Source organism: Aquila chrysaetos, chromosome 7 (genome assembly GCF_900496995.4).
Source record: "Aquila chrysaetos chrysaetos chromosome 7, bAquChr1.4, whole genome shotgun sequence".
NCBI lineage: Eukaryota > Metazoa > Chordata > Aves > Accipitriformes > Accipitridae > Aquila > Aquila chrysaetos.
This window is the reverse complement of record NC_044010.1, coordinates 3,266,474-3,292,304: the sequence shown is the minus strand read 5'-3', so window position 1 is coordinate 3,292,304 and position 25,831 is coordinate 3,266,474. Positions and strand designations below refer to the sequence as shown.

The 25,831-nt window shown below is 57.2% G+C and overlaps 1 protein-coding gene across 3 annotated transcripts; it reads right to left on the bottom strand.

The window, feature by feature from the left end:
- Window positions 1-1,056: 1,056 nt before the first annotated feature.
- Window positions 1,057-25,831, bottom strand: GPR156 (G protein-coupled receptor 156). 3 transcript variants are annotated; one of them, XM_030020855.1, is made up of 11 exons: window positions 25,760-25,831; window positions 16,454-16,596; window positions 13,849-13,985; window positions 11,382-11,517; window positions 10,560-10,670; window positions 9,388-9,513; window positions 8,817-8,912; window positions 6,411-6,485; window positions 5,736-5,972; window positions 3,756-3,914; window positions 1,057-3,125 (listed from the first exon to the last, which is right to left on the bottom strand). In XM_030020855.1, exons 2-11 carry the CDS (start codon window positions 16,556-16,558, stop codon window positions 1,944-1,946), a joined length of 2,364 nt encoding a protein of 787 aa, XP_029876715.1. In that variant the 5' UTR covers window positions 16,559-16,596; window positions 25,760-25,831; the 3' UTR covers window positions 1,057-1,943. The 3 variants fall into 3 exon arrangements, with proteins under 3 accessions (XP_029876715.1, XP_029876714.1, XP_029876716.1); XM_030020854.1 differs by lacking the exon at window positions 25,760-25,831 and adding an exon at window positions 16,728-16,819 and having other exon boundaries at window positions 16,454-16,599; XM_030020856.1 differs by lacking the exons at window positions 6,411-6,485; window positions 25,760-25,831 and adding an exon at window positions 16,728-16,818 and having other exon boundaries at window positions 16,454-16,599.

Here is a 25,831-nt window from a genome sequence, read left to right as displayed (position 1 = left end):
TGGGGAAAAAGGCACCCAAGCCCCCCAGTACAGGACCCCCCACCTCCCCAGGCGCCGCGGAGCCGGACACGCTCCGGCCTGTCGAATAAAATGATGGTTATAAATAAAACACCGGCCGCTGCATGCTCGCAGGGTGCTCCCGCTCCCCTGGGGCCAGGCGGTACGGCGCTTTCTGGCTCTACACGAGCTCCCTGCGGCTTTGGCATGGCACAGGGTGGATTCCAATTTTTAAAAAAAATAACCTGCTTTTTGGGGGTGCCCAAGAAAGCGGTGCGGAGGGGCACGTCGCAGCATGCAGTTCTAACCCCCACGCCTTCCGCCCTGATCCTACCCACCTCTGGCTTGTTTCAGCATCCCTCCGCACCAGCGAGGGCTGCGCTGGCAGCCTTCCCCTCTGCTGGGACCGCAGGAGACTTTCCACACTCGCACCTTTGTCTGGGCTTCTCCGTCTCTGGCCTCCGCTGCGGATTTGGCCCGCGGAGGAAGGGGACCCCCAGTCAATGCACTTCACCCAGGCCAGAGGTGTAAGCGCTCAGACAGCTGCGAAAGAAAAAAAAAAAAACACGAAGGAAACTGGTATCTGTTAGCAAAAGGTGACCAAAAAGAAAAAAAAAATTGGGATTACCCTCTGGGGTGTTTCCATTTTAGAAGCGAAGAGGGGCTATGGGAATATTGTTCCCCATAAGATTATTGGTTTTGGTGATTTGACCTAGAAATTCAGCAAGCTTGGAAAACCACAGAAGCGATGGGGAAAAAAAAAAGGTGACATCAGTGACGGGACACAGCAGTGAGAGATTTCACCATTGTAAAGGATAACGGAGAGGGCAGTGCTAATGTGCATTGTTCAAAACCGGGTTTGGGATTCCTCTGTCACCAGCCCTTTTAACAAAGCCTTTCTCCAGAGGGTTTTTTATGCACTGGGCCTCAGGTCTTAGCAACCTGAACTTCTGTGGAGGAAACCATATGCCGAAATGCCTTCATAAATATCCTCCAAAAAGCAGGCACACCGCATTTACTGTTCTTGATATTGCTAAGATAAAAATTAAACAGACCATATGAATTTAAACAAACCTCATTCCAGACTACATCATCCATACAAAGACATACAGAAGGGCCCAAGCCCCAGAAAAACAAGGCAAAAAAAGAAAAGAAAACCTTTTCAGATCCTCTTTTACGATTGCTAGCTTGTCTTTCCCTTCAGCTCTGACCTGAGCCTCACCTACGACCGTGCAACTGAACTACACAAAACGCAAAGACACCTCCCGGGGCATCACCTTTGGACTCCATTTTCTCGTTCAGATGCTACCAAAAAAAAAAAAAAAAAAAAAAAACCAAAAACCAACCACCCCAAAAGTCTCCTGCACGTGCCCCGCTCCGAGGTCCTCGCTTTGCCAGGGAGCAGCACGCCCCGGGCGAGCAACTGCAACTGCTTCTGGAGTCCCATCTCCAGCCGGGTGCGATGCCGGTGGGAGGCTCTTGCATCGGCAGCCTCGGGGAAGGAGTCCTCTGTCCGTCCGTCCGTCCGTCCGCCTGCCGCGTGCGAGAAGCCGCGCGCGTTTCTGAGACGCGGCGCCGCGAATCAACCAGCTCTCGTAGGGAAAACCCTCTGAGATGATGAAGTTTGGGCTCTCGCAGGACACCCAGCCCCCAGTCTTTCCGCTGCCGGCAGCGGGACGGACAGACGTGCTGGCTATCTGTGGGGTGGCAGGGACAAAACCGCGGCCACCTCCCCGAGTGCTGCCAACCACCTCCCAGCCAAACACCGTCTGCAGTCGCCGCTGGGGCTGACATCGCAACCCGGAGCGGGGCAAGGTTTATTCCCGACCCCCAGATGCCAGAACAAGACGCGTCCCTCGGAGGGACGCATGGCTTTAGCGTCGCTGAAAACACCCAGCGTTTCGGGGGCGGGAGGGCGCTTGCCTTTGGGGCAGGGGTGCCCCCAGTCACACAAAGGTGGGTTTCAGATCTTCTTTGAAATTCACCACGGGCTGGGGCCCGCCGCGGCGCTCTGTCCAGTGGCCCGCGCAACCGCCGGGCTCCGCGTCCGTGTCCGTGCTACTGCTTCCCAGGGAGCCGCGCGGACTCTGGAAGCAGACCTCGCAGCAGGGCCGGTGGCAGCCGTGAAACATCTCCTCAGAGCTGCTGCTGCTGCTGCTGGAGTCGGAGTCCGGGTAATAGTACAGCGAGCGCAGGGAGGGCTCGGCGGGTCCCCTCGGGGTGCCCTGCCACCGCCGCCGCTCCCGCGGGATGCACGGCGAAGCGTCCCGAGATTCCGGCCATCCCGGCCATCCCTCTGGCTGGAGGCAGAGCTCCCCAGGGACGGCTGGAGGGGACGGTGCTGGCGGGTGAAGGACCCCCCCGCCAGCCATCTCCCCTTCCCTCCCCGGGGAGATACGCGGCGATCCCCCGCCGCCCCAGCCGCCTGCCTCCTTCACCCCGCGGCTGGCGCGAGGGGACACGTGTCCGTGGAAGCGGGTGGAAGCAGCGGGCAGCAGGATCCTCCGCCGCCGCCTCGCCGGGTAGGGGCTGAGGGGCGTGCGGATGCCCGGGCAGCCTTCCCGGGCCCCCCACGTTCCTCCCTGCTCACCTGGGGGGCTGCCCCGCGGGGATCCCCCAGGTAAAGCCGGGCTATAGGTTTTGCCATCCAGGCTCAGCTCTCGCAAGATTTCCCGCAGCTTCTCGCTGCTGACGTAGCTGACTTTGGGGGACGTCTCCCACGCCACGCCGGCCGAGATGTCCTGGCCCGGCAGCTGCTCCGGAGGCTGCCCCTGCCCCGCGGGTTTCCCGCATTCCTGGACGTCTTTTGGGCCACGTTCGATGCCGTCCCCCGTGTCAAAAACCGGCACCCGAGAGCAAACAGGCTCGCGGCTCGCGTGTTTCTGGAGATCCTGAGCATCGCTGCGAAGAGGCGGCGTACCCGGCAAGCAGGGAGGCTGCGACCCGTCCCGCTCCGGGTCCGGGGGGCGGTGGTCCCCCGGTGCATCCCCACGCCGTCCCGAGCTCCCGGTGCGGGGAGCTGCCGGCGGTACGTGGGGGTCGCAGCCGCTCTCTGCAGACATCAGCCTCATCAGCTTCTCCTTGGCGCTGCTCACTTGCTCCTGCAGGCTTTCGATCACGGCGTTTTTCTGCGTCAAACAGATACACCCGGTCAAGCGTGGGGCAGGCGGAGGGGACGAGAACGCCGCCAGTTTGGAAGCAGGCACGGCCAAAAAACGTATCGCCCCCCCCCCCCCCCCCCCCACCTCCGCGTGGAGAGGTGCTCTGAGGCAGCACCGCAAATAGGGCTGGAAGAGCTACGTCGGCAGCGTGTGTGACCACGTCCTCCCCTGGAGCCCCCCAGAGCCCCCCAGATGTGGGTGCGGGAAGGGGCGGGGGGGGCACCGGGGCAGGCAGCTCTCCAAACACGGGTGCTCCCCCCCACGCAGTGCAGGCGACAGAGCAGGAGGCTGGGGGCTTTCCTGAGATGGGGCATCTCCCCTCTGAATTAACCACGTTTGACCGGGCTGCGGGAACCAGGCTCTCCTGCTCTTCTCCCTACGTGTTTTTTGGAAACCCTCCAGATTACGCCTAAATTTTGGCGCTTTGGGGCGCGGAGCGATGTGACAAAACAAAGCGGCTTTTCCCCTCCGGAGGGAAGAGGCTGGAGCGGGAGCACCGGGGCGTCGGGAAGGGCTTCCCACCCTGCAAAGCCTTCAGCCCACGGCAGGGAAGGGGAGAAGCCGGCGCGGCCGAGGGGGGCCGGCAGAGCCCCGTACCTCGGTGAGCAGCCGCTTCATGGAGTTTTTCTCCCCTATCAGCTGGTAGAGCTGCTCCTCGCTGTACACCGAGCGGCAGCTCTTGCTCGGGCTGGTGAAATATTTCGCCATGTGGCTCACGGTTTGGCTTTCTTCTTCAAAGGCTTTCCACTGCTTGAGCTGGGGAGGAGAAGAGGGAGTTATCGGCGCGCGGAGCCTGCCGACGCGGCGGGAGGCAGGCGCAGCTCGAGCGCGAAGGAGACAAAGGGACAAGGGACGGAGAAGGGCGGACAAAGGCAGGGTGTGACGGAGGAGCAGAGATGGCTGGGCGAGGGGCCGCGGTGTCACTCGGAGCCTCCCACCCATCTGAGACCTACCCTGTCCCCGGCTCCAGCCTTTAACGCAGAGAGGGTCGCTGCCCGCCTGCGCCGCAACCTCTAAGCGCGCTGTAAAAGCCCCCTTCTCCTTCTCCCCCCCCTCCCTGACTCTGTGACAGACAAAGACGGTGTCACGCACGCCTCCTTATCCCCGAATCACCGGTGACAAGCTGAAAACCAGCAACGCTTAGTATCCATTTCTCGCCTACTGTCTGCGTAGAAGCCTTGCGCAGCCCAGCTCCGGCTGCTTATCGATCTCGGATGAGCAATAGAAGAGCAAGCCCATTAGGAAAAACAAGTTGATGAATTAAAAGATCCAAGTTAAATAAAATGTTCAGGGCCCCCAGGCTACGGCAGAAAAATGGTACAGGCAGAGCGCAAGTACAGCTCATCGGCTCCTCTGCCCTTGCTCCGCCAGACCTCGTGCTTGGCAGAGCATCGCCAGCAGGCTCGGTGCTTGTCAGAGGAGGTTTGGATCCTGCTCCCAAGGGCTGCTCATCTACTGGGTTGGGACTCTGCAGTTACACTGCATCCAGTGTAAGGTAGGAGGGGATCTCTGGAAATCCTCCAACCACCCCGCTCAAGCAAGGTCAGCTGGACCAGGCTGCCCAGGACCGTGTCCAGCTGGGTCTTGAGTACCTCCAAGGATGGAGACTCCACCACCTCTCTGGACAACCTGCTCCAGGCCTTTACAACTTTCACAGAAAAAAAAAAAAAAAACAAACAACCAAAACCCCCCAAAAAAACGTTTTCTGATGTTTAAATAAAGTTTCCTGTGTTTCAGTTTGTGCCCATTGTCCCCTGTCCTGTCAGTAGACACCACTGAGAAGAGCCTGGCTTCCCCTTCCCTACTCCACCCCCATCAGTATTTATACACATTGGTGAGATCCCCCGAGCCCTCTCTTGCACAGATGTGCTTTTTCTTCAGCTTCACCTCTTCCTCCCTTTTTCACCTCATTTCCTTGAGCCCAAACATCCCTCCAAACATTAAACCGAGTAAACAACTGTTTCCTCTCCCTGTAACAATGGGAGCATTTTTCCCCGCTAACGTCGTGGCCAGGACGGCTTCCTTCAAACACCTCCACGTCCTCCTCCTCTCTTACGGCAAAGCCCAGCTTTCTTCTCCAAGAGCGTGGAGAAGGACAGCCTCCCCTGAGGACCACCAGCAGCCACGAAGCTTCTGAGCCTGGCGAGTCCATCTCGATGGCCAGAGCCTGGCTCCATCCCTGCCGCGGGCAGGAACCCTCGGCGGGAGCAAGAACGTGGGATACGAGGAGAGGACAACTGCATGAAGGACCGATCCTACCGCCCACATGGAGGAGGAGGAGGAGGAGGAGGAGGAGGAAGGCAGCAGCCTCCCCGGGTGCCCTCCGCGTGGCTGTCGCCCGTGGCATGCTCTCGCGGGAGGGTTTCGGAGCAGCGGTTCTGCAACGCGCCTGCGCTCCTTGGAGACTCGGGGGACTTGCTTGGGGAAGCAGAGCCACCGGGGGCTTGGGGGATGAGCTGTGCAGGTGAGCCCAAATGTTTGGGGAAAGAAGCAGGAAAATAAGTGCTTTGACCCACGCGGCTGCTGTTGTTAAACCCCGAAAACGTGCCCGTTTCCAGGCCAGAGGTGGCAGCATACCTGTGGGACAAAGATGAAGCAGTTGATCGTGGTTGTACACACGAAGATGCCTCCGGAGGTAAAACCAAACAGCAAGTTGTGCCAAGCGCGGAAGAAGCGGTGAACCAAGCAGACGGTGCCAGCAGCCAGGAAAACGAGGTTGACCCCGACGATGAGCGTCAAGGACTGGTTGACTGGCGGGGAGCTGACGTTGTCCGTCAGACCGGCCAAGTAGGTCCCATACAGCAGAAGGATACTCTGGAAGCAGAAAAAAGAGGTTTCCAGAGTGTGGAAAATTACAGCCTGATGGTGTCAACCCCCACCTCTTACCGAGCCCGGTGAGCTCAGATACACTCAGCGCAATCCTAATTAATGCTCTTTGATCTATAATGCAGACCTTCAGCGTGCGCCGGCGACGCTGCGGCAAACACCCGGCACGCCGCGGCAGGTCAGAAGTGGGGCTGGGGAGGGAGGGCAGGGGCAAAGGGCACTGGTGGGCTCTGGGGGTCCCGACCGAGGGGTGCGAGGAGCTGACGGTCAGGTCGGCAGGCGATGCCACGGAGCGAGGCACGGCTGGGAGAGGCGAAAACCTCCCCTTGGGCAGCCTGGAGCGGGAGCACCAGAGACGGACAGAAAAGAGATGGAGGTCCCTGCGGGGATGCAGCGGCGGGGTGCCGTCAAGGAGCAATGACGTACCTCTGAAGGAGCAGGAAGGAGATTCAGAAGGACATTCAGAAGGAAAAAGCGAAGCAGAAGCAGCGGAGGTTTGGACTGGAGGGAAGAGGATGCCCTTGGTGCCTCTTCAAACAGAAATCCAGGAAACTACCGGGTGCGATTCTTCTCCCTTCCCTTCGCCGTCTCCTGCCCGACTCGAGCAGCAGTGAAAGGGGCTCGAGAAATGCTCTGTACACAGAGGCCCTCCCTCCCCCGGAGCAGATCAGTTCTTTCAGAGCAGGCTCCCTCACCGCGCAGCCCCTCAAGCATCCCACGTGCGCATCCTTCCAGCGTGCTCAGGATTAAACTACCTGGCAGGCTGAATCCCTCCTTCCCCGGGGCACGCTGGCAGGAAACACTGAGTATTTTTTTTGCCCGCCTCTGTAGCGCAGGGCACGGTCTGCCTTCAGGATTATTTGGAAATACCATCTGACAAACCCCCTGCTCCTGCAAGGACCCAGAATACAGGGAACGTGACTCCTACGTTATTCCTGTGCTGCCCAGTAAGTGCAACTGTCGGCCTTTTACTAAGAGACAGTAAATTGTTATTTGGGCACCACGAAGTGCTTTGTGACCTGCGGTGCAGATGTTCTGTAGACCCTTCTGGACCTCTCCGTGCTGCGGCTGCGTGATGACCGCGCTGGCCACTGCCAGGGTGAGGGTCTGGAGGGACACTCTTACAGGCAAGAGACGTTCTTGTCCACGGTCTTTGGTGAGACTCCCAACTTCAGAGCACCTTGAATTCTCAAGGGGGGGTTGTAGTAGTGAGACCTGCCTCGCTGGGAACTAGGCTGATGCCTGGCCCTACTTCGCATGATCTGCACTCGATCATAACCACGTTCAGCACGGGGCACCTCCAAATACATGGCCCAAAGGCAAGCCAACTCCTAATCCCTTAGCAAGAAAAAACACAGCACCAAAATCCCATTTAAAATTCATATAGTCTGTCTGGGACGCAGACAACAGCACTGCCGTCTAGTAAACTAGGACTTTCAGTAAGCACAGGACTAAGACGTTTGGTGGTTTGTTGGTTTGTTTGTTTGTTTGTTTTAACCTTGAGCAGAGGACTTTGCTCCTAATTCCAGGCATGTCCTCGGCAAGTCATTTCTGTTCACTGCTCTGTGCCAGTAAAACCAGGATAATACACTGAACGGCTTCACAAAGGGCTGAGCACATTAATGCTGCGGAAGCTAAGAAGTGCTACGTACACGCAGAGATAGAGCCTACTCTCACATTAGTGTAAATCCAGATTAACTCCAGAGAAATCACTAAAGAAATAACTCCATGACTCCCAGCAGGTAGATAGGATCAGGGTCAGGTTCAACGCAACGCTAACAAAGAGTACCTGGGACTGGTAATGGGGATGTTTTATTCCAAAAAGCAGTTTGTAGGAGCTGTAGGCAAAAGCATTGCCTGTCTAAACCCTTACACAAACTGCGGACAAAATCAGAGGTGAGACACAGCACTGAAAGCCCAGGGAACGCCTGCAATCCCTCACACCAAAGGACTTTTAAGGACAGGCTAGACTAACGTCTTTAAAATGAAGTGTAGGGGGGAGAAGGACTTGGCCGTGTCGTGAGGTCTCTTTCTGCACTTTTTCCTACGATTTTGGGTAGACGGTCAACGAGTATTATATTACAGTGAGTCAGAAAGGAACTGCCTGTACTGCACGCAGAGATGGAGCCATTCCCAAAGAAAGGCTGTGATCTCACAAGCTTCATCAACATCAGCTTTCTGAAATGCGTCCAGCCTCTGCCAACCCAGAGACACATGAGACCACAGCTAATTACAGCGATAATTATACCTACATAGTTACATCAGTATAACTAACTCTTCTGGAATAAGAATGGCCACGTGCAAAGCTACACCAGTGAAAGTGTACCTCAGTGGTATAATTAAGCTGATACACATCCTGTGAAGGTAGGCACCAAGCACTTGTCATCAGCACCTCCTTGATTCGGAGTCAGAGGACTCGGGGGCTGAGCCACATAGCGAGTGCATCACTGCGGTGGACGCTCAGCTGAGGCTTTATGGGAAAAGTGTGCTTTAGGAAAGAGGAAGACACAAGTTTTAAGAAGGGGAGATAGAAGAGGCGTGGGGGGTTGCAAGGAGAGAACGGGAGAGACGGTATGTGCACGGTGTACGTAAAAGAGGTGGTGAGGCAGGGAAAAAGTGGCTAACAGGGCTTTTGCAATGGAAGGCAGGAAAACGTCAGGATGGGAAGGACTGGAGATGAGAGGGCTTTCAAGATGCGCAGGAGCAGCCGGAATCTGCAACAGGCATGTAGCTTGGGAGGGCAGCGAAACCATGAATGCTGCTAAACAGTTCAGGCTGTGAGACTGGGAGGAGGCGAGATACAACGCAAGACTCGATAAAGAGGTTACATACCTTAAACCCTAAAATGAGAACGAGCCAAAGATCGGAATAAAGAGATGCGCAGGACTGCACCCGGCTGACGGAGCAGGTCATGCCTTTCTCTGTCGCCTAGAAGGCAAGGGGAAGGCAGAAGTGAAGGCTGCTGCCCCGACCCGGGAGCAGGCACCGACCGATGGGCAGACAGGCGTACGCATCTGAGCGGGTCTCCTCTGTAAATTCCTAAAAGGAAAGGCCAAAGGCTGGTGCTGCCAGGGGCAGAGGGTTAAAGCGAGGAAGATTTTGGCACTCTGCTGCCAACAGGGCTGGTTAAACCTTTTCCTAAAGCGGCTGCAGATGCCATGGACCTCTCCTGTGTCGCCCAGGTGGCCGGCACAGACCTGGAAATTTTGCAGCAGACCTTCATCTCTGTAATAGACCAGACATAAACCCAGCCCAGAGCACCCAGAAGGCTTTCTGGCTTGTTTTTCCTCTCTATTTTGTTTTTTAAACAGCACCTCCAAACGCCTGGCCCTCCACCAACTTTGTCCACAGAGATCGGACAGGACACGGTGCAACCCTCCGCCACCCCTCCTCATCCCTTTACCCGCAGTGAGACGCTGAGGCTTCGGAAGCATTGGACTGGATCAGAGAATACCCACGTCAAGAGCAACACGGCGTCCGCCAGCACCAACGCTGCCACCATCGCCAGCAACTGGAGGTCTTTGATAATCTGCAAACATGCAAAAAGTAAGCGTTACCGTGTGGGGAGGCAAATGGACACCAATAACCTCCATCCCCTTGGGTCTCTTTTTGGTTGGTTCTTCCATGGGACATGTCCATCCTAATAATTCCCCCAGAGCGGAGTCCGGCGGCTCACTTGCATCCGAGTCGGCCACAGGATCTCTGTCTCCAGCTCCCAAACTCCTGGAGACCTAATCGGGCTCAGGGCCAGGTACAAACCCTCCCCAACGGTGTAGCTAGCTGGTAAATGCTATGACAGAAAACAGCTCTTCCAAACCAAGAGTATCATCCCTTACGCCCGCATCACAAGCAGAGACAAAAAGGGTGGGGGGAAAAAAAGCTGGTAGGATTATCATTTTGCAAGTTTAACACAGATCCCAGTGCCTCAGGAATGGGAGTCCTTGCTGGTACCTGGTTTCCCTGCAAACCCTCTCGTCTCACTTTTCATCTGAGACGTACTTATTTCGCCATTGGAAAGTGGCCACTGAAAGCCGTGAGTGCACTGTTACATGCACAAATTTATATAGGCGGCTCCCATTTCCCTCCCAGCTGCTGTATGCCCTCCCTTCAGTGCTGCAGAGGAGTACCCAGCGCTCCCTCCCTCCCTTCAAGAGGAGATCGGATGCATCTGGGGACGGCCCTACATCAGACGCCCTTGAGGATACCCGGTTTATTTTCATCCCACAATCAGCCCAGACCTGGACGCAAACGCCGGTGCGTAGCATAACGAAGGCACGTGGCCGATGTAAAATGAGAACAAGACCTCGCTCGGCGATGGGGCTGAGCCTCCACCGGGGAACAGGCAGCCTGGCAGGGCACCCGCTTGCCTCTAGAGTGGAAAAGCTCCTGCCTCATTGCACAGCAATAAATGAGGAGCCCATGCCCAGCGAGGTGTGAAACCAGACCTGTGACTGTGGCACCCAGCCCCGTCACGTGCTGGTTTTATCTGCTATCCCGCACCGGTTTGGAACTTGCTGGTGTTCCCCCCCACCTTGGGGAGTTTGCTCCCCACACCCCCGGGTGCTACGTACTCACCACCCGCTTGTCCGGCACCCGCTGGGTGAACACCTTGTAGAGCCGCCAGCTTTTTCCCAGGACGGGGCCGAACACCAAGGAGGTTCCCACGCAGAGCAGGCAGAGCCTCACCTGCCGGGGGGGGGAACAGCGAGGGGGCTTGAAGGGGCAACCGTGGGGCTCGCAGGGACACCCCGCACCCTCCCACCCAGGGACGCGATAAAGATGGGTGGGGATGTGCCTACGGTCCTCTGGAGGGACATATTAGATGCTAGAAAGCTGACCGCAGGGTGAAATCAATTAGAAGGCGCGTGTTCCTCTGCAGGCATGCCTGCTGCCTGCCTTTTCCTCCCCACCCCGAGAGGGTCTCGCCGGAGGAGAAGGCAGGGAAAGCCAGGCAGCTTGCGAGCGGCAGGGGCACGGAGGGTCCTAGCACCAATAAATCACTCGCCGGCACCTCCGTTAATTACCCTCGGCCCAGCGGCTAGGCAGGACGGCAGGGCGTGCTCTCCCCCACGTCCCACTCTCCCACCCGGGCGCGTGCCCAGTCCCCGGTCTGGCAGAGCAGCTGCCCCACGTCAGGACACGGGGGTTCATCACCCAGGTCAGCGTTTTGACGAAGAGCTGCTTTGCAGCCAAAAAACTCGCCCGCAACCTCGCGGCCCCTCTGCTGCGTCGGGCAGCGGCTGCGCGGAGAAGCCCATCTCCCTTCGGGCTCCCTTCTCCCCGTTGCGCTTTTACAAGCCCAGCAGCCTGCCTGCCTGGGGGGCAGCTGCCCTCTCCCCTGGGGACCTCTCTTGCATCCCCCCAGGGGAGGCTGTGGTTTACACAACCCCTGCTCACCTGAATAAGCTTTTCCACCGAGTCTCCGGGCAGCAGGCTCTGCTCCTGAATCCCAAAGAGGTAAGCACTAGTGTAAGTCAAGCCACTGCCCAGCAGGGTCACAATGTTCAGATTGGGGCTGGACATCTTCACGATCCTCCAGGAAACAAAGCAGGGAAGGCGGTGACAGTTACTGAGCGTCATGACCTGGCAGCACAGGGGCAAGGTCCCCTTACAGGGATGCTGATGGCCATAAGGGATGCTGAGACGCTGTTCCCCCCCCAGCCCCCGCTGTTCACAGCTCCTCCAAAAGCTCAGCCATCGCTCCATGCCGCACACCCCGTCCTCTCCCCTGTACCGCTGGAGTGCTTCACTATCCTTAAAGTATTTGTTTTGCCCTACCCTGACGCTCTTGCGGGACAGCAAGATCCCTTCTCCCCAAAACGGACGGGTACCAGGCTTGCCCCATGGCACCTCTACCCGCTGCGTGGATCTGCGGCACAGAAAAGCATCCCCGGGGCAGCTTCAGCCAGCGCCTTTATGGCCAAAACTGTGGGAAGCCACGGGCAAAAGCAAAAGCTGTGTAGCGGCGCCAGCACGTGCTGCGGCCACCCGTCCCCGCGGCGGCCCAGCGCCGGGGGAAGCGATGCCCCACGGTCACGCAGGCGGCACGCAGCCCAGCGCCCAGCTCAGCGCCCCCCCCAGCTTCAAGGCCAACGTCTTCCTCCGCTGTCCTCTGCTGTGAAGAGGCAGAAGTGGAAAACCTCACCAACGCAGCCCGGGGTGACTGTCCCCAGCAGCGAGCTTTGGGTACAGCAGCTACCAACGCCTCCAGGAACAGGCTCTTCCCACTGCTCCTTCCTTTGAGGAGATACCTCCACCCTCAGCACGGTCTCAACTTCGGGAAGCTGCCAGCAACGTTCAGGTTACAGCTCCCCCTCTGAAATTTCACCCCATCACTCATAATCCTGTAACTGTATTCAGGGAGGGGAGAATCGACCCACCGATCTCTCCCGACCTGTCACCCTTCTCCAGCGAGCCCATCGAGCGAAAGCTGTAGCTCCTGCCATTCCCCCCGCCCGCGCGGCTCCGTCCCTTCGATCTGCCGCTAAGTCATTGCATTTCTCCACCCTCCAGCTCCTCCCTGGCTTGCTGCCTCGCAGACGCAGAGCCTGGGATTCAACCTGGCTCTCTCCCTCCCTGCCTTCCTCGCCATGCCTCAGCCCCCGGGGGAAGATATTCATCAGCTCACCCTCAGCTGCACGCTGAAAAAGGTCTCCTTTGCTCTCTCAGGTTCAGTAGGCAGACCAGTATTTATTTGCTGCGGCGCAAATAAATAACGCGCGTTCATTACAGCTCGCTCTGAGAATATCTGCAGGGGCCTAAATAATTTGGTAATCAATTAATGCGGCCACCGAACTCCACCAGTCTGCTTCAGTAAATCAAGTGCTTGAGACAGGGATGCAGGTCGTGCAGCTACTGGACGGCAGCAGGCACGGGGCTCGATATAAACCCTTACGAGCAGGACCCTCCTGACTGCGCGGGGGTTATAAGAAACATGAAGTTCCTTAACACAACCGGAGCGCTGAAACGGCAGCAGCCTGGGCTGCAGCACGCAGAGGTACCTCTCCGTGCAAAACAACGGCACGTGGAGCACAAAGGGTTTGCCAGGTGAAGCTTGGGAGAGGGATGCATCTCTGGGTGGGGGGAAGAGACCAAGGGGCCAATGAAGCTGAGGAGAAGGTGGCAAGGAGGCAGGTGAGACGTCCAGAGTTGCTGAGGAAGGCTAAACGCTGGCTGAGACAGTTTGAGCCATGAGGAATTGCTGAGCCTTCTGCTTGATTTATGCTGCATTCAGGGGAGCAGGACTTTTAAAATCCTTTGTGCAGACCGAACAGCACCAAGGAAAGCCTGCGCTTCACCAGCAGCTTCTCTCACCAATGGAGATCATGTTCCCCACCAATACGGACAACCACCAAGATCAAAAAAGAGCGGCGATATCTTCAAACTACGAGTGGCCCGACAGCGGGAAGGATATGTGCGCACTGTGGAGAGCACGATGGCTTTGCTCATGGAGCTATGCTGCTCAAAGCGATGCTCTCAAGACTGTGGAGTGGAGAAGGAGACCACCTCTCTTTCTGCTCACTCCCGTTGATGGTTTTATTGAACAGCACCTTCGGGATGAGACCATGCACTGCTGCCTGTGCCACGCTGGAGGGCATCCATGCTCTGTCTTGTCCACAGCTCCCTGCCTTGGGGAGGAAGGGAGCAGTCCAAGCAGGACTGTCTCCACCAGCGGTCAACACTGGGTGTGATGGAGAAAGCCGCAATATCCCTGGCATTGCTCTTGCTTGCCCCGTGCTGCTCCTCTGGGCTTGTACCCTCCTGACCCTTAGCTGGCCATCAGCTCGGAGCCTGGTCCTGAAGGAGCCCAACCCCGCTGCTCCAGCTCGGGGGAATTCTCACGGCAGAAGAGGGAAGCCCTTACCTGTTTTTCCTGAAGCGAATGGTGAAGGCAAGGAAGAAGAGCGCCAGCAGGACTCCTCCGGTCAGGAACGTCCACACAACTCCCAGGAGAGCAGCCGAGAAGGACGGGGAGCTCTTCCCACCGCGGTCAGAAGATGTCTGCGGGAGGCAAAAGGAGCGAGGAGGAAGACGACATTGCCGGGGTTCCCAGCGAAGGAGGTCCCTACTCTGGCATGATCGCTCCCACGGGTGCTCCTGCTCAGCCAGAAACCCCATCTGACACCCCGGCACCAGACCGAGACCCGCAGGCAGATGTCCGTAGCTGGGACACGTACTCTGCCACTTGCCGAGCGCACAGGAGGCAGAGGACAGTCCAGGAGCCCTCTTCTTACGGCCAACTAGCCAAATACGTAGTGAAGCCGTACAAGTGACTCATAAACCTCAAGCAGCCCCGGTCGTGGGAGAGGGGGAAATGGGTGACGGTTCCCCACCGTCCTTCTCTGGAAAGAAACCTCTGGAGAAAGACCTCGTGGTACCCCAGTTTGTAGCACGCTCCTTTGGAAGGTTGGGTAGGGCATCCTTGGCTCCCACCCTTACCCTACAGGCAGCCGATAACCAGCCAGCCGGCTGACGTGACTGGGAGCCAGCAGCGGAGCTGCCGGTCGGTGCAGAAAACAGAGAAAAGGGAGTGGGACAGCGTTTTTTTCAGACGCGGTACGCAGTGACACACCGAGCTGGGCTCCACCCGTCTCCCAGCTGGCTGGAAACTAACTTGGTCCTAGGTAGACATCAGCTGAGAACTGGCTTTTGAGGGACACTCCCAAAGCGGGTATGATGGAGGCACCTCTCTCCTTGCGCGTAAGCGACTTAATGGTTTTAAATCGCCATTTAAAAATATTCTCTAGCTCCCTATTAACATAGGATGGATAAAATGATCCTACGTGAAAGAAGAAACCTACTTCCGCTGCGGATATAAAATACTCCAGCATTTTTAACAGGGTGCTCATGTGTGGGTTTGTTCACACATACTATGTGTGCATGTTACTGACATCTTTTTTTTTTTTTTTCCTTTAAAAAAAACATTACTTTCACTTAACTGCTGACGCATCCCCATTAAGGGGAAGGAGGAGGACGGGGACTGATCTGGGATCACACACCTCCTCACTAACTTCTCTGGTGCTAAGTCCTTTCTCAGGTATTCCAGTTCACCTGCACAAGACTATTTTCTGGACAGCTGCCACTGCCCCAAACTCCTGCTTCTTCCTTCAAGCTCTTTCTGCTTCCACCCTGGCTAGAAATAAATCCGCAGAGAGAAGTAAGGCAGTCGCTGGGACAAACAGCCAGGCGAGAGCCGATGCTGCTGCCTCATGCTGGGATACAGCTGCGTGCACAGCTCAGCCCCGCTCTGCAGCGGCGCGGAGGGATCCCTGCGGAGAAGCTCGTGTCCCTCCTGCAAACTGCTCCCCACCTCCTCTTCCCTCTCCCCATCCCCTGGGGGGGGGTCTTTTGACTCTCTGGGAAACGAAGACCACACCAGACGGTGGAAGACGGTCAGCCAGGTCGGTCCTCCTCCCCTTACGCCAGGACTCGCCGTGCAAAAACCCCATCACTTGGCACGAGTCAGGGCCATCTTCCCACCTGCCTGGAGCTCAGAGGGGCGGACGGGGCTGCTCGGGGCCGGTACGAGCCCGTAACGCCATCCTATTTCTGCGTCCTGCCCGGTCGAGCCCAAGGGTAACACCCGGCTTTTGCCATTAAGGCGAACAGGGCAGACTCAGCATCCCGGGGGCTCCCACACTTCACTCCCAGCTGCATCCACCAGCAGAATCTTTCCGTCTCTGGCTGCTGCCGAAAGCGTTACTGCACCCTCTTCCCAGCAACCACCCAGGGATCAGAAACATCCCTGTGGTCTCCACCTTTCCTTTCCCGACACCCCCCCACCCCACCCCGACCGCTGTTTCCCTTGGATGTTGATGCTACTTGAAGTTGACGGAGCGCTTCGTCTGCTGCTGAGCGGAGTAAATCCTGGCCCTAGCAGGGGGAATATTAATTGTAAGGCAGCTGCCAGAGCCAGAGCAGCCAAGCAGCTTACGGTCGTCTAATTAAAGGCCCATGGTCGTGCAGGACGTGGCGGAAAGCCGAGCGGGCCAAGCCTCGCTGGTCCATCCAGCAGCCTCAAGCGAAGCCAACCGCAGCTAAGTGCACCCCAGTGTCATTTCTACCGGCTTAGTGGTGGGGGGAGAGGTACCATTTATTACAGATGATGACTTTTAATTAACTCCTGCTCTATTCATATTTGAAAAGCGCTTTGAAGTCCCAGGGGATGGGAAAGGTCAAGGGCAGAGGAGGCCATCCCAGGACTCCTAAGCGGCCGTCACGCAGGGGAGGGCCGCTTGACACGACTTGGCTGTCGCGGCTGCCTCCTCACCTTCTGCCTAACTGCTGGGCGTCATCTAGGCAGGGCTCGTCCCGGAGGCCATCCCAGGAGGCGACCGCAGCCTCCGGCTGGACCGGGATTGCTTGGCAGCTGCGTCCCCGTGCCCCTCTCTCCGTCCCTCCACCCCCAAATCCCCTTCCGCGGAGCAAACCTCGCGCCCCGGTGCGCTCCCCCCGGCCTCCGTACGTACCACCGTGACCGTGCAGAGCTCCTGCAGCGCCCGCCGCTGCTGCTCCTGGCTGCCGAAACTGGAGCTGCCACCGCAGAGCTCAGAGCAGTTGAATCCCGGCTCCATAGCACATCCTCAGCCGTCATCCAGCCGTCCCTTCGCCCCTGCTGGAAGGATGAGGGGTCGAGGCGAGATGCTTTCTCCGGCGAGGAGCCGCCTTTGGCGTACGCCGCGTCTCCCACCCGGGTCGGCGGGGCGTAGGGAAGGGGTCCGGCAACCCAAGGGCTGAGCTTACCCGAAGCGACGCGGTGCTCATCCAGAGCCAGGACGGGGAGCGCCCACCTCCCCGCGTCCCTCGGCGGCGGCGGCGGGGTGGGGGGGGGGGTGGGGGTCTCAGCGCGGGGCGCGGGTCCCCAACGGAGCACGGTGTCATCCCGAGCCCTGCTACGCCAGCCACCCCGCAAACCGACGCGCGCCGGGGTCGCGGCAGCCCCCGGCCCCTACGCCCCGGTTGCGGAGCATCCCGAGTTCGCCGCGGCTTTCCTCTGCCAGCCCGTTTTCCCGCAACGGTGCAATTTCAGGGTGTAGCTTTGCGGGTCCCCTCCCCACGCCGGCGGCCGCCGGCGGTTTCCCCGGCGCGTTCCCCTTCTTCTAGCGAAGGACCAGCGAGCGAAGACAACAACGAAGAGCGACAAGCGTTGCCGTCGCTCGATGGGACCTACACCCAGGCCTGGGCGAGCAGGGGAGGAAGGCGCTGGCATTACACACGTACCAAAGCGTTTTGGCTGACTCGGCCCGAGCGGCAGCCCGGCTAGCTGAGGAGCAGGCTGTTTATTAAAGAGATTTAAAAGCCTGGCATCTCCGCGCTCCCCATCCCTCCCGGCGCTCTGGCTGCCAGGTATTGTCCCCGCCTGCGCCTGCTCCCCTCGCACCACCTTTGCCTCTGTTCCCTTTTTCGTTTCTCTTTTTGGCGGGGATTTTAATAGGCCTCATTACCATTTTAGACATGAGGTCATACTTATCCTCAAGCATCCTTACTCAATTACCATTGTCACCGGTTTTAATTAGCTTCCAGCGCACGACCGTAAGCAAGTCTCCCGTCGTTAGCAGCTGGGGAGGAAGCGCAATAGCTCACTCCCTATTTGCTCCTAACAACAGGTGAGAGGAAAAAAAATTATCCGTATCGTGCTCCTCGGGGCTGCTCCCTGGCCGAGCATCCCCTGCGCTCACACCCTGCACCTGGCACCTTCCCTGCCACTACTCCGACACTTTGATCCCCTCTCCTTTTCCTTGGAAAAACTCCTGTCATGACGTGAGTAAAGAAAGAGTAAATTAAAACAAAACGAGGTCACCAGGACCGGGTCTGAAACTTGCTGTTCTTCACGGGGGATCATCAGGATTCGAACGCCAGCAAAGCTACAGGCGTCGTTCTCACCTCGTGCAAACTGATTTTGAGCTTTAGAGAAGTCGCTTACAAGTCCCAGGCCGAAAAAGTCAGGGTCAGCGGGCCGCTCGTCCTAAATTAGCAGAGCCACCTCCGAAGCAACAACCGCCAGCTCTCCCGCTGGCAGAAGCCCCGACGTACCACGGGTCTGGACACCATCCTGCCTGCACCAGGACTGCCCTCAGCGCGAGATCAGCTCGCCACGTCCTACGAACACAATACCACACATTAGCCGGACTCATAAAGGTACGATAGAGGTTTTTTTTCCGAGAGTGCTGGTGCAAGCCAGCTCCATCAAGCCTCTCTCTCTAGCTTGTAGCAAACCATAGTGGCGTTTCCCACGCAGCAGGACCACCCTCTGGAGGTTTCCATGCCCTTCATCACTCAGACTGAGCGATCGGACGAGGAGTACGGCTGCAGGAGATATCCAACTGCTGCAGCAAACGCCAGGTATTGCAACACCGGTAGAAGGGCAGCGGAGAGGAGGAGACGGGCTCCAGGTGAACACTTCAGGGATAACGCTGGTAAATGAGATGGAGCGTGGAGGGGCTGCGTGCGGTGTCCAGGGACGGCGGTGGAAGAGGCCAAGAAGACCTGCGAGGTGAGCACTGCCCAGCCTCCCAAAGGTCTCAACTCTTCCCCATGCTCCCAAGTGTGTTCAAGAACAAGACGTCTCCCTATAAACCCCCTATATCCTCCTGCCACGTCAGAGGGAAGCCCACCTACCAGGGGGACCACTACCAAGGCTGGCATGAGGCCAGCAGGCACGGCCCTCCCGTGGCTCACACATGGAGATGTTTCCACAAGGAGCATCAATTCAACCCCCATCCCCTTGGGAAGCCACCCCTCGGCAAAGGGCAGAAGCCCCTTGGAGTCTTCCCAGCCCCCACCCCACTATTCCGCAAACGGCTCCCGCGCAACGTTGATAACAAGTCGAGGCTAATTAGCGCTCATTAGTATGCAACAAAGCAAGCGCTAGTGTGGTTGTCGCCGAAAGGCAACAGGCAATTCCAGCCCGGCTCCTCGTGAGAGTCGGCAGGAACGCTGCTCCATGGCCCGGAGAGCATCCGAGGGGGACCAGTGCTGTGGGGGGGGTCACTGCCCTTCAGGGTGAGGCTGGGTGATGGTTGAGGGGACAGACAGCAACACGAGTACGAAAACACATCCTTAAAATGCGAGGGTCTCTTGAGGGCAGAGACTTGTGGGGTTTTGGGGCGGTTGGGTTTGGTGGTTGTTTTTTTTTTTAAGGCCAAAATGCCCAACAGTTCTGATGGATCACTTTCGGAGCAGAATCACGGAAGGTTTGGGTTGGAAGGGACTTTCAAAGATCATCTAGCCCAACCGCCTGCCATGGACAGAGACATCTTCACTAGATCAGGTTGCTCAAAGCCCCGTCCAGCCTGACCTTGAACACTCCAAACGATGGGGCATCCACAACTTCTCTGGGCAACCTGTTCCAGTGTCTCACCACCCTCATTGTAAAAAAATTTCTTCCTTATGTCCAACCCAAATCTACCCTCTTTCAGTTTAAAACTGTCGCCTCTTGTCCTGTCACTACAGGCCTTGGGAAAAAGCCTTTCTCTGTCTTTCTTCCAAGCCCCCTTTAAGTATTGAAAGGCTGCAACAGGGTCTCCCTGGAGCCTTCTCTTCTCCAAGCTGAACAACCCCAACTCTCTCAGCCTGTCCTCATAGCAGAGGTGTTCCATCCCTCTGACCATTTTTGTGGCCTCCTCTGGACCCGCTCCAACAGGTCCGTGTCTTTCCTGTGCTGAGGACCCCAGAGCAGGATGCAGAACTGCAGGTGGGGTCTCACCAGAGTGGAGTAAAAGGGCAGAATCCCCTCCCTCGACCTGCTGGCCACCCTGCTTTTGATGCAGCCCAGGATACGGTTGGCTTTCTGGGCTGCGAGCACACATTGCCGGCTCATGTCCAATTTTTCATCCAGCAGTATCCCCAAGACTTTCTGCACAGGGCTGCTCTCAGTCCTTTCATCACCCAAGAGGAGTTAGCTCTCATTTTCTGTGTTTGGTACCCCAGAAACATTAGGCTCCCATTTGGGTAATTTCAGAAGAAAATTCAGCTCCTAGAAAGAAGAAGGGAAAGGCTGAGGGCATTAACACCTCCTTGTGCTCCTGTTAGCCGGAACATCACAGAGGGAAAAGGGAAGCCAGAGAGTGATGCCGACTGTAAGTGGAATTCACTGTCATTTGATTTTCAATCAACAGACATGAGGGAACACCACGAGAGCAGTTTCCAACAGCCTGCACACCCCATGGAAGCAATCATAGCATCAGGCGAAGCAAAGCCCTTGTTCAGCCCACCTTGTTCTCCTCCCCTTGCCGCCCTCGGTCTCTGTGGTATTACATATGTGGGCTGGTCGGGTCATAGTGGCTAGTATTTGGCCACGGCTGAGCACCACCGTGTGCGTGGACATGATCCAACAAGCCTGAAGTTGACAGGAAACAAGTGACTGGACCACATGAAAAATATTAGCACCATCTTCTAACGTGAAAAAGGAAGCACTGACTGTTGAAAACAATATTCAGATAAAAGCAATTTGCAGTCATCTCAATGGTTGATCTTCAGGGCTGGAAAATCTGTTTCTTTGGATCCTTCAAGACCCAAGATTACTTATCTACCAATGCTGAGCAACTGTAAACTAACAAATAAATATCCCTCAAAAAAGATGCGTTGATGACATCTAAATTCACATCTTGACTCTCTCAAAGTTTCTTCTTCCGTTCAAAACCTTTCTTTCGAAAAAGCAGAGGGAAAAAAAAAAAAAAAAAAGGCTGAAAAATTGGCGCAGCATGTATGGGCCCAGAGCAGGCAGAACGAATGTTTCACCCCAACCAGTTCCTTTTCATCTGGCCTTGAACGAGAGACTTCTTCCCAAAGAACAAGGCGAAGTCACGGCTCAGTGAATCAAAAGGTGGAAAACTGAAGACGTCAAATCGCAGACAACAGAACAATTGCATTCAGAAATGTCCCAGTATTCACGAGCCCTGCGACCCCGTCCAGTCATATCAGCCCCGACAGAGGAATGGTACGTGTACACCTCTGCAAGGGAAGAGCAGAGCACATCTGGAGAAGCACATCTGTCGGGAAGGACCTCTTGGGAAGACGGCCGTGTGGCCAGAGAAGGACAACCAGGGGGAAAGGAGGGATGTGCAGAGAGCAGAGCCATTCCTGCCGCCTCGGGAAGGGAGCAGGAGGACCCCGGCTCACCCACGGCGGGTCTGCGCTGCCACAGCCGCTGCTGGTGGGAGATGGAGGTCTGCCGGTGGGGACCAGCCCCAGCGAGACAGGACGCCGGGCCGCACACTTAAAACAGCGACTCATCCGGATAACTGTTCCGGCAAGATGAGCACGGGATGGGGTTTTGCAATTCAGAAAATGCTGGCACTTCTGAGACGGGCTCCTGCTTTTCCCTTCCGCTCTTCTTGTCCAACAAGATCCCTTCTTGTTTGACCTGAGAAACCTGCAATATTGCCACAACCCCAGGGCGATCAAAAAAATCACAAGCTTCACTTACTGCAACACTCCCCCCAACAGAGCTAGTTCAAAATCGTGAGTTAAAACGCACGGCATATCTGAAGCTTATTTTTAATTTGTATTTAAAACTTCAGCATCTAAGTTTTCACACTTTCCCCTGCAAACACAGAAGGAAAAAGAAAGAAAACCACAAAACTCTGCTCATGATGTAATCCTAAAACCTGGGTTACAGAACACCGGGGAGCTGCAAAGCCATCACCCCACTTCTCAGGGACGGCACCGCGCTCTTGCTCCATCCCGCTCTTGCCCCTGGGATTTCCAGAGGCACCTCCTGGCCTCTGGGATATCTTCATCCCTGGCAGACAGACAGCTAGCTCGCTGCACAGCCACGCGATGGGTCACATCACAGGGCCCAAATGGGCTCATCTTCCCACCCAGGCAGTGTCCCCGGCTACGTTCCCGCTCTGTGACCCACGCTCAGGGTACGGGTGGTGACACCGGGAGCCGCAGGACCTCGCTACGCACAAAGACAGGAGATGCAGGACAAGCTGCTTCTGTCCCCCAGCACACGGGGAGCTCACCGGGCGACCCTGAAACCTGAAATTCCGCGGTGGCCGAAGCTAGTTGCAATTTTGAAGCCTCCTATCCGTTTGTGATAGCATCTCCCACAATCACGAAGGCAATCGCTTCCGAACGCCAATCTGACCCATCGCCCCAGCGCTACGTGTCTGTCCACTGTCGGTCCTTCAGCTTGGGAGAATGGCACCCGGCTGGCACGTTTAGCTCTGTGTCTAGTCTTTTAAACTTTTTAAATGCAAGTTAAATACCCGTACGGCTCTTTTCACTTCTGTGGTTTATGTTTTGAATTTAAAGAAACCTCCATGCAAAAAAGAATTAATGACTTGTTTGAACCACCACATAGTCCTGCAAGGAGCTGACTCACCAATCTCCCACCAGGGACCTGATAAGGCTTTTAACTCTCTAATTGCTATACAGTGATAGGCATGCGAGAAATAGAGACAGACTAGATTGGAGATGCTCGAAGGAAGGAAAACTGGGAGGAAATACTGAAAGCCCGGGGGAGCTTATTGCAGATGAGACCAACGTGACCAGAGCTGATAAGAAGGGGAGCCGAACACCGGGCGCTGCTGCTGAGCAATCCTGCGCCACGCAAAGACCCAAGTCCTCCCACGTGCCCTGGCTGTAGCAGTGGCTGAGCAGCACGCGGATGAAATGAGTGTAAACCTCCAGGTTTCTGTCTCCCCGAAGCGGCTGGGAGCCCGGGGATTGGGACCCCGTCACGCCGAGCTCATCCCCGCTTTGCGCCGGGCGGCTGAGCAAGGCTCCCCGCAGAGTGCCCAGCCACAGCGGAGAAAAAACCAGAAACCCCTCGGAAAGCTCCTTCCCGCGGAATTTAAGTGACACCGTTGGTACCCCCAGGTGGAAGCCCGTTTTTCTGCGGTGAATGAGAGGCCTCGGGATCTCTGCTGCAGGACAACAGCCTCACCACTCAGGACTAAGGCAGGAGCAGCTTCCCCACCAGGAACGGGGCAGGGGACATGCCCCAAGCGCAGCTCTGAGAAGATGTGGTGCTGCTCCTCAGCCCTTTCCCCATGCCCAAGCCTCTGCCCGCCGGCTGGAAGTTGCGGTGCGTAACACCCCGGCTGCGCTGCGTGGACAATGAGGCAAAATCTTGGGTTTTCCTTACCCCGTAACGACTTCAGCAATCATTTCATTTATTAGTGGGAGACCGCACCCATAGGTGCTGTTCTGCTTCCACAGGGCAACCTCTCTATTTGTCCCCAGGCCTTGGGCCAGGAGGATGCCCGTCCCAAGCACCGGGCACATGGCAGACGACCCAAAAGCGGGGCGGCAGGGGCTGCTTCTTCAGAAACACACGGCCGTTTCCACGCTGAACCGCACCTTCATCACAAAGAGGCAGAAACAGCCGGGGCTGGTCGCAGGGCCAAACTGCGCGGCCACCGTGCCCACAGAAACACGGCTCCTGCCCGCCACGCTGCTGGGCACAAGGAAAAGAAATGCTGGAGGTGTGCAAAAATCCCCAAGCATCTGCTCCGCAATTTGCCGGCCCCGCATCCCTGGTAGCTGCTGCAGGGCACGCAGCGAGCCCCCGTCTGCGGGGCTGGTCGATCCTGGATCCCTGGCAGGGATCACTCTCACATCCCTGCCCCGGGGAGGCTGGTACCTTGTCGGAGGCCAAGGATACCGCAGGACACCCCGTCGGCGCCGTGTGACGCTCACCGGGATGCTGATTCAAGGCACTGTGGCAGTGTCCTGGTGCGGCATCGACAGGTCTCGGTGCTCAGAGCCTGGGGTCCCTGCCCATCCACATTGCCTCCGTTGCCTGTACGGTCCTCTCCTGCTTCCATCCATCCGTGGACACGACCTCCTTCAAAAACTGCCTTTTCCCAGGCCTTTCCCATCAAATACTGCTACTTTCTGCTCTGTGCACGTGCCCCAGTACGCTGCTCTGAGGCACGGCTCAGCCCCGAGCGCTGCTGCTGGCAGCTCCGGCATCCCTCGCGCCCATCAGCTCCCTCTGCCTTCGGGGTGTTCGCACCAGCCTGGCGAACTGCAAGACACCAAACGGCTTTACGGGAAGGTGTAGCCTGCAATTTTTCCCCTCTTAACTGTACCGTCTTTAGAGAGCCTCCATGAATAAGAAGTAAAAAAGCCTGACGATTTAGTATTTTGATTTACAAGAGCGATCTACCTTGTGGTCGAGGTGTGTATGACTTAATTAAAAAGCAGGGGCTCACCCCCACCGAAGCTGTTCGCTGCTGAGCTATCAAACGCAGAGGAGGAAGAGGCCACAGAGAGAATATTTTCATAAAGTTACATTTCAGATCGAGCCTATGCCCTCAAGAGCTCTCCCTTTCCAAAGCTGGCAGAAAGCTACAGCTGCTCCTTCGTGCAATCAGACACCGGCCCCTCAACCTGCGCAGCACCAGCACACCTGTGTTTTCACAAGCAGGGCTAGGATGGCCGGGTTGCAAAGCCAGACAGCCGCAAGCACGGGGAAAGCTGCTAACCCTAACAAGATCGGCATCTTTTTTCTTTTTTTTTTTTTTTTCTTTTAAATTTGGCGAGATTTTAGAAATCAAGTGACATATTGCGTCCCCGAAAGAGGAGGCAGAACAGAGTGCCGCCGGTCTTTCGCCTTGCTCCTGCTGACCGAGCAGCAGGGAGTATTTTCCCTTAGGAGACAGATTTGACTCAAGGCTCTGAAAGCCGGAGATGTCCGTGGCTCATCTACCTCACCTCCCGGATACCGCAGGCTGCCAAAATGCACCCGGTGGTCCCCTGCTCCGGCTTCTCCTCCCTTTACTGGGCAAAGCAACCACACCATCAAGGGACGGGGCCACATCAAGGATGCATAAGGACCGCCAGCTGCAACTCAACACTGACAGCTCCCGATTACCAGGGATCCGGTTTCCTCGGCCTCCTCCCTGCCCCTCTCAGGCTGCAGGGCACCTGTGGGGCGGCGGAAAATCCAGGTCTGGGTAAGGGGTCCACGAGCCGCCCTCCCCGAGACGTGCCCGAGCCCCGGGGTGCTGCGCGATGCTCGATTCCAGCAGCCGAGGAGGAGCAAACGCGCCGGGGCCTGGGAGTTCTTCCCGGGGGGGGCTCTCGCCCCTCGCAAGCAGGGACGGGACCGCGGATCCAGCACCGAAAGGGGCACACGGGGGTCCCTCTTTCTCCGTCTCCCCCAAGGGGACAAGTCGCACTGTAAGGTTGGTCGCAACCATTCTCCCCCCCCCCCAGATTAAACTCCCCAATGCAGGCAGCTCGCCCAAGGGGCGACGGTTTCGACAGAACAAACCAACCGGCGCCGCAACTTTGCATCTTTGCATCCTTGCGAGACGGCCCTTTCCTATCGCCGAGTGCCGGCAGGCTCCCATTCCCGCAGCCTCCTTCTGCTCGGAGCGTTCGGGAACGTGTTTTCTGGAGAACTCCAGAACCCCGGCCCCAAATCTGCCACCATTTCGAGCTCGGGGGGGGGGCACTCTGGGTACCGCCAAGGCAAAAGGGAAACGCTCCATCCCCAAAATAGGACCCCAAACCTGGCCTGCCCCCCCCCCCCCCCCCTAAGCCCGGAGTGGGAGTGCTGGGGGGGGGCTGCCAGCCCAGCCCCACGGCCTCGCTGCTGTGGGGGGGGGTCTCGCAGGGCTGCACCCCCCCCCCTTTACCGTGGGGAAGGGGAGCACGGCCAACAAAACACCCCAAAGCAAAAGAGCACCGGGGCAGAAAAAACAATTCGGGAGGTAAACGGCCCCATCCACCTCTGCCGGCCTCCCTTTCCCCAACACCCCCCAAAAAAAAATTCCCCTTTCCCCCCCCCCCACATCCCCGAGACCCCGACCCACCTGCGGGGCCGGCACCCCGGCCCGGGTTGCGAACTTTCGGGGCTGAGCTACGTCCGAGCCGAGCCGAGCCGA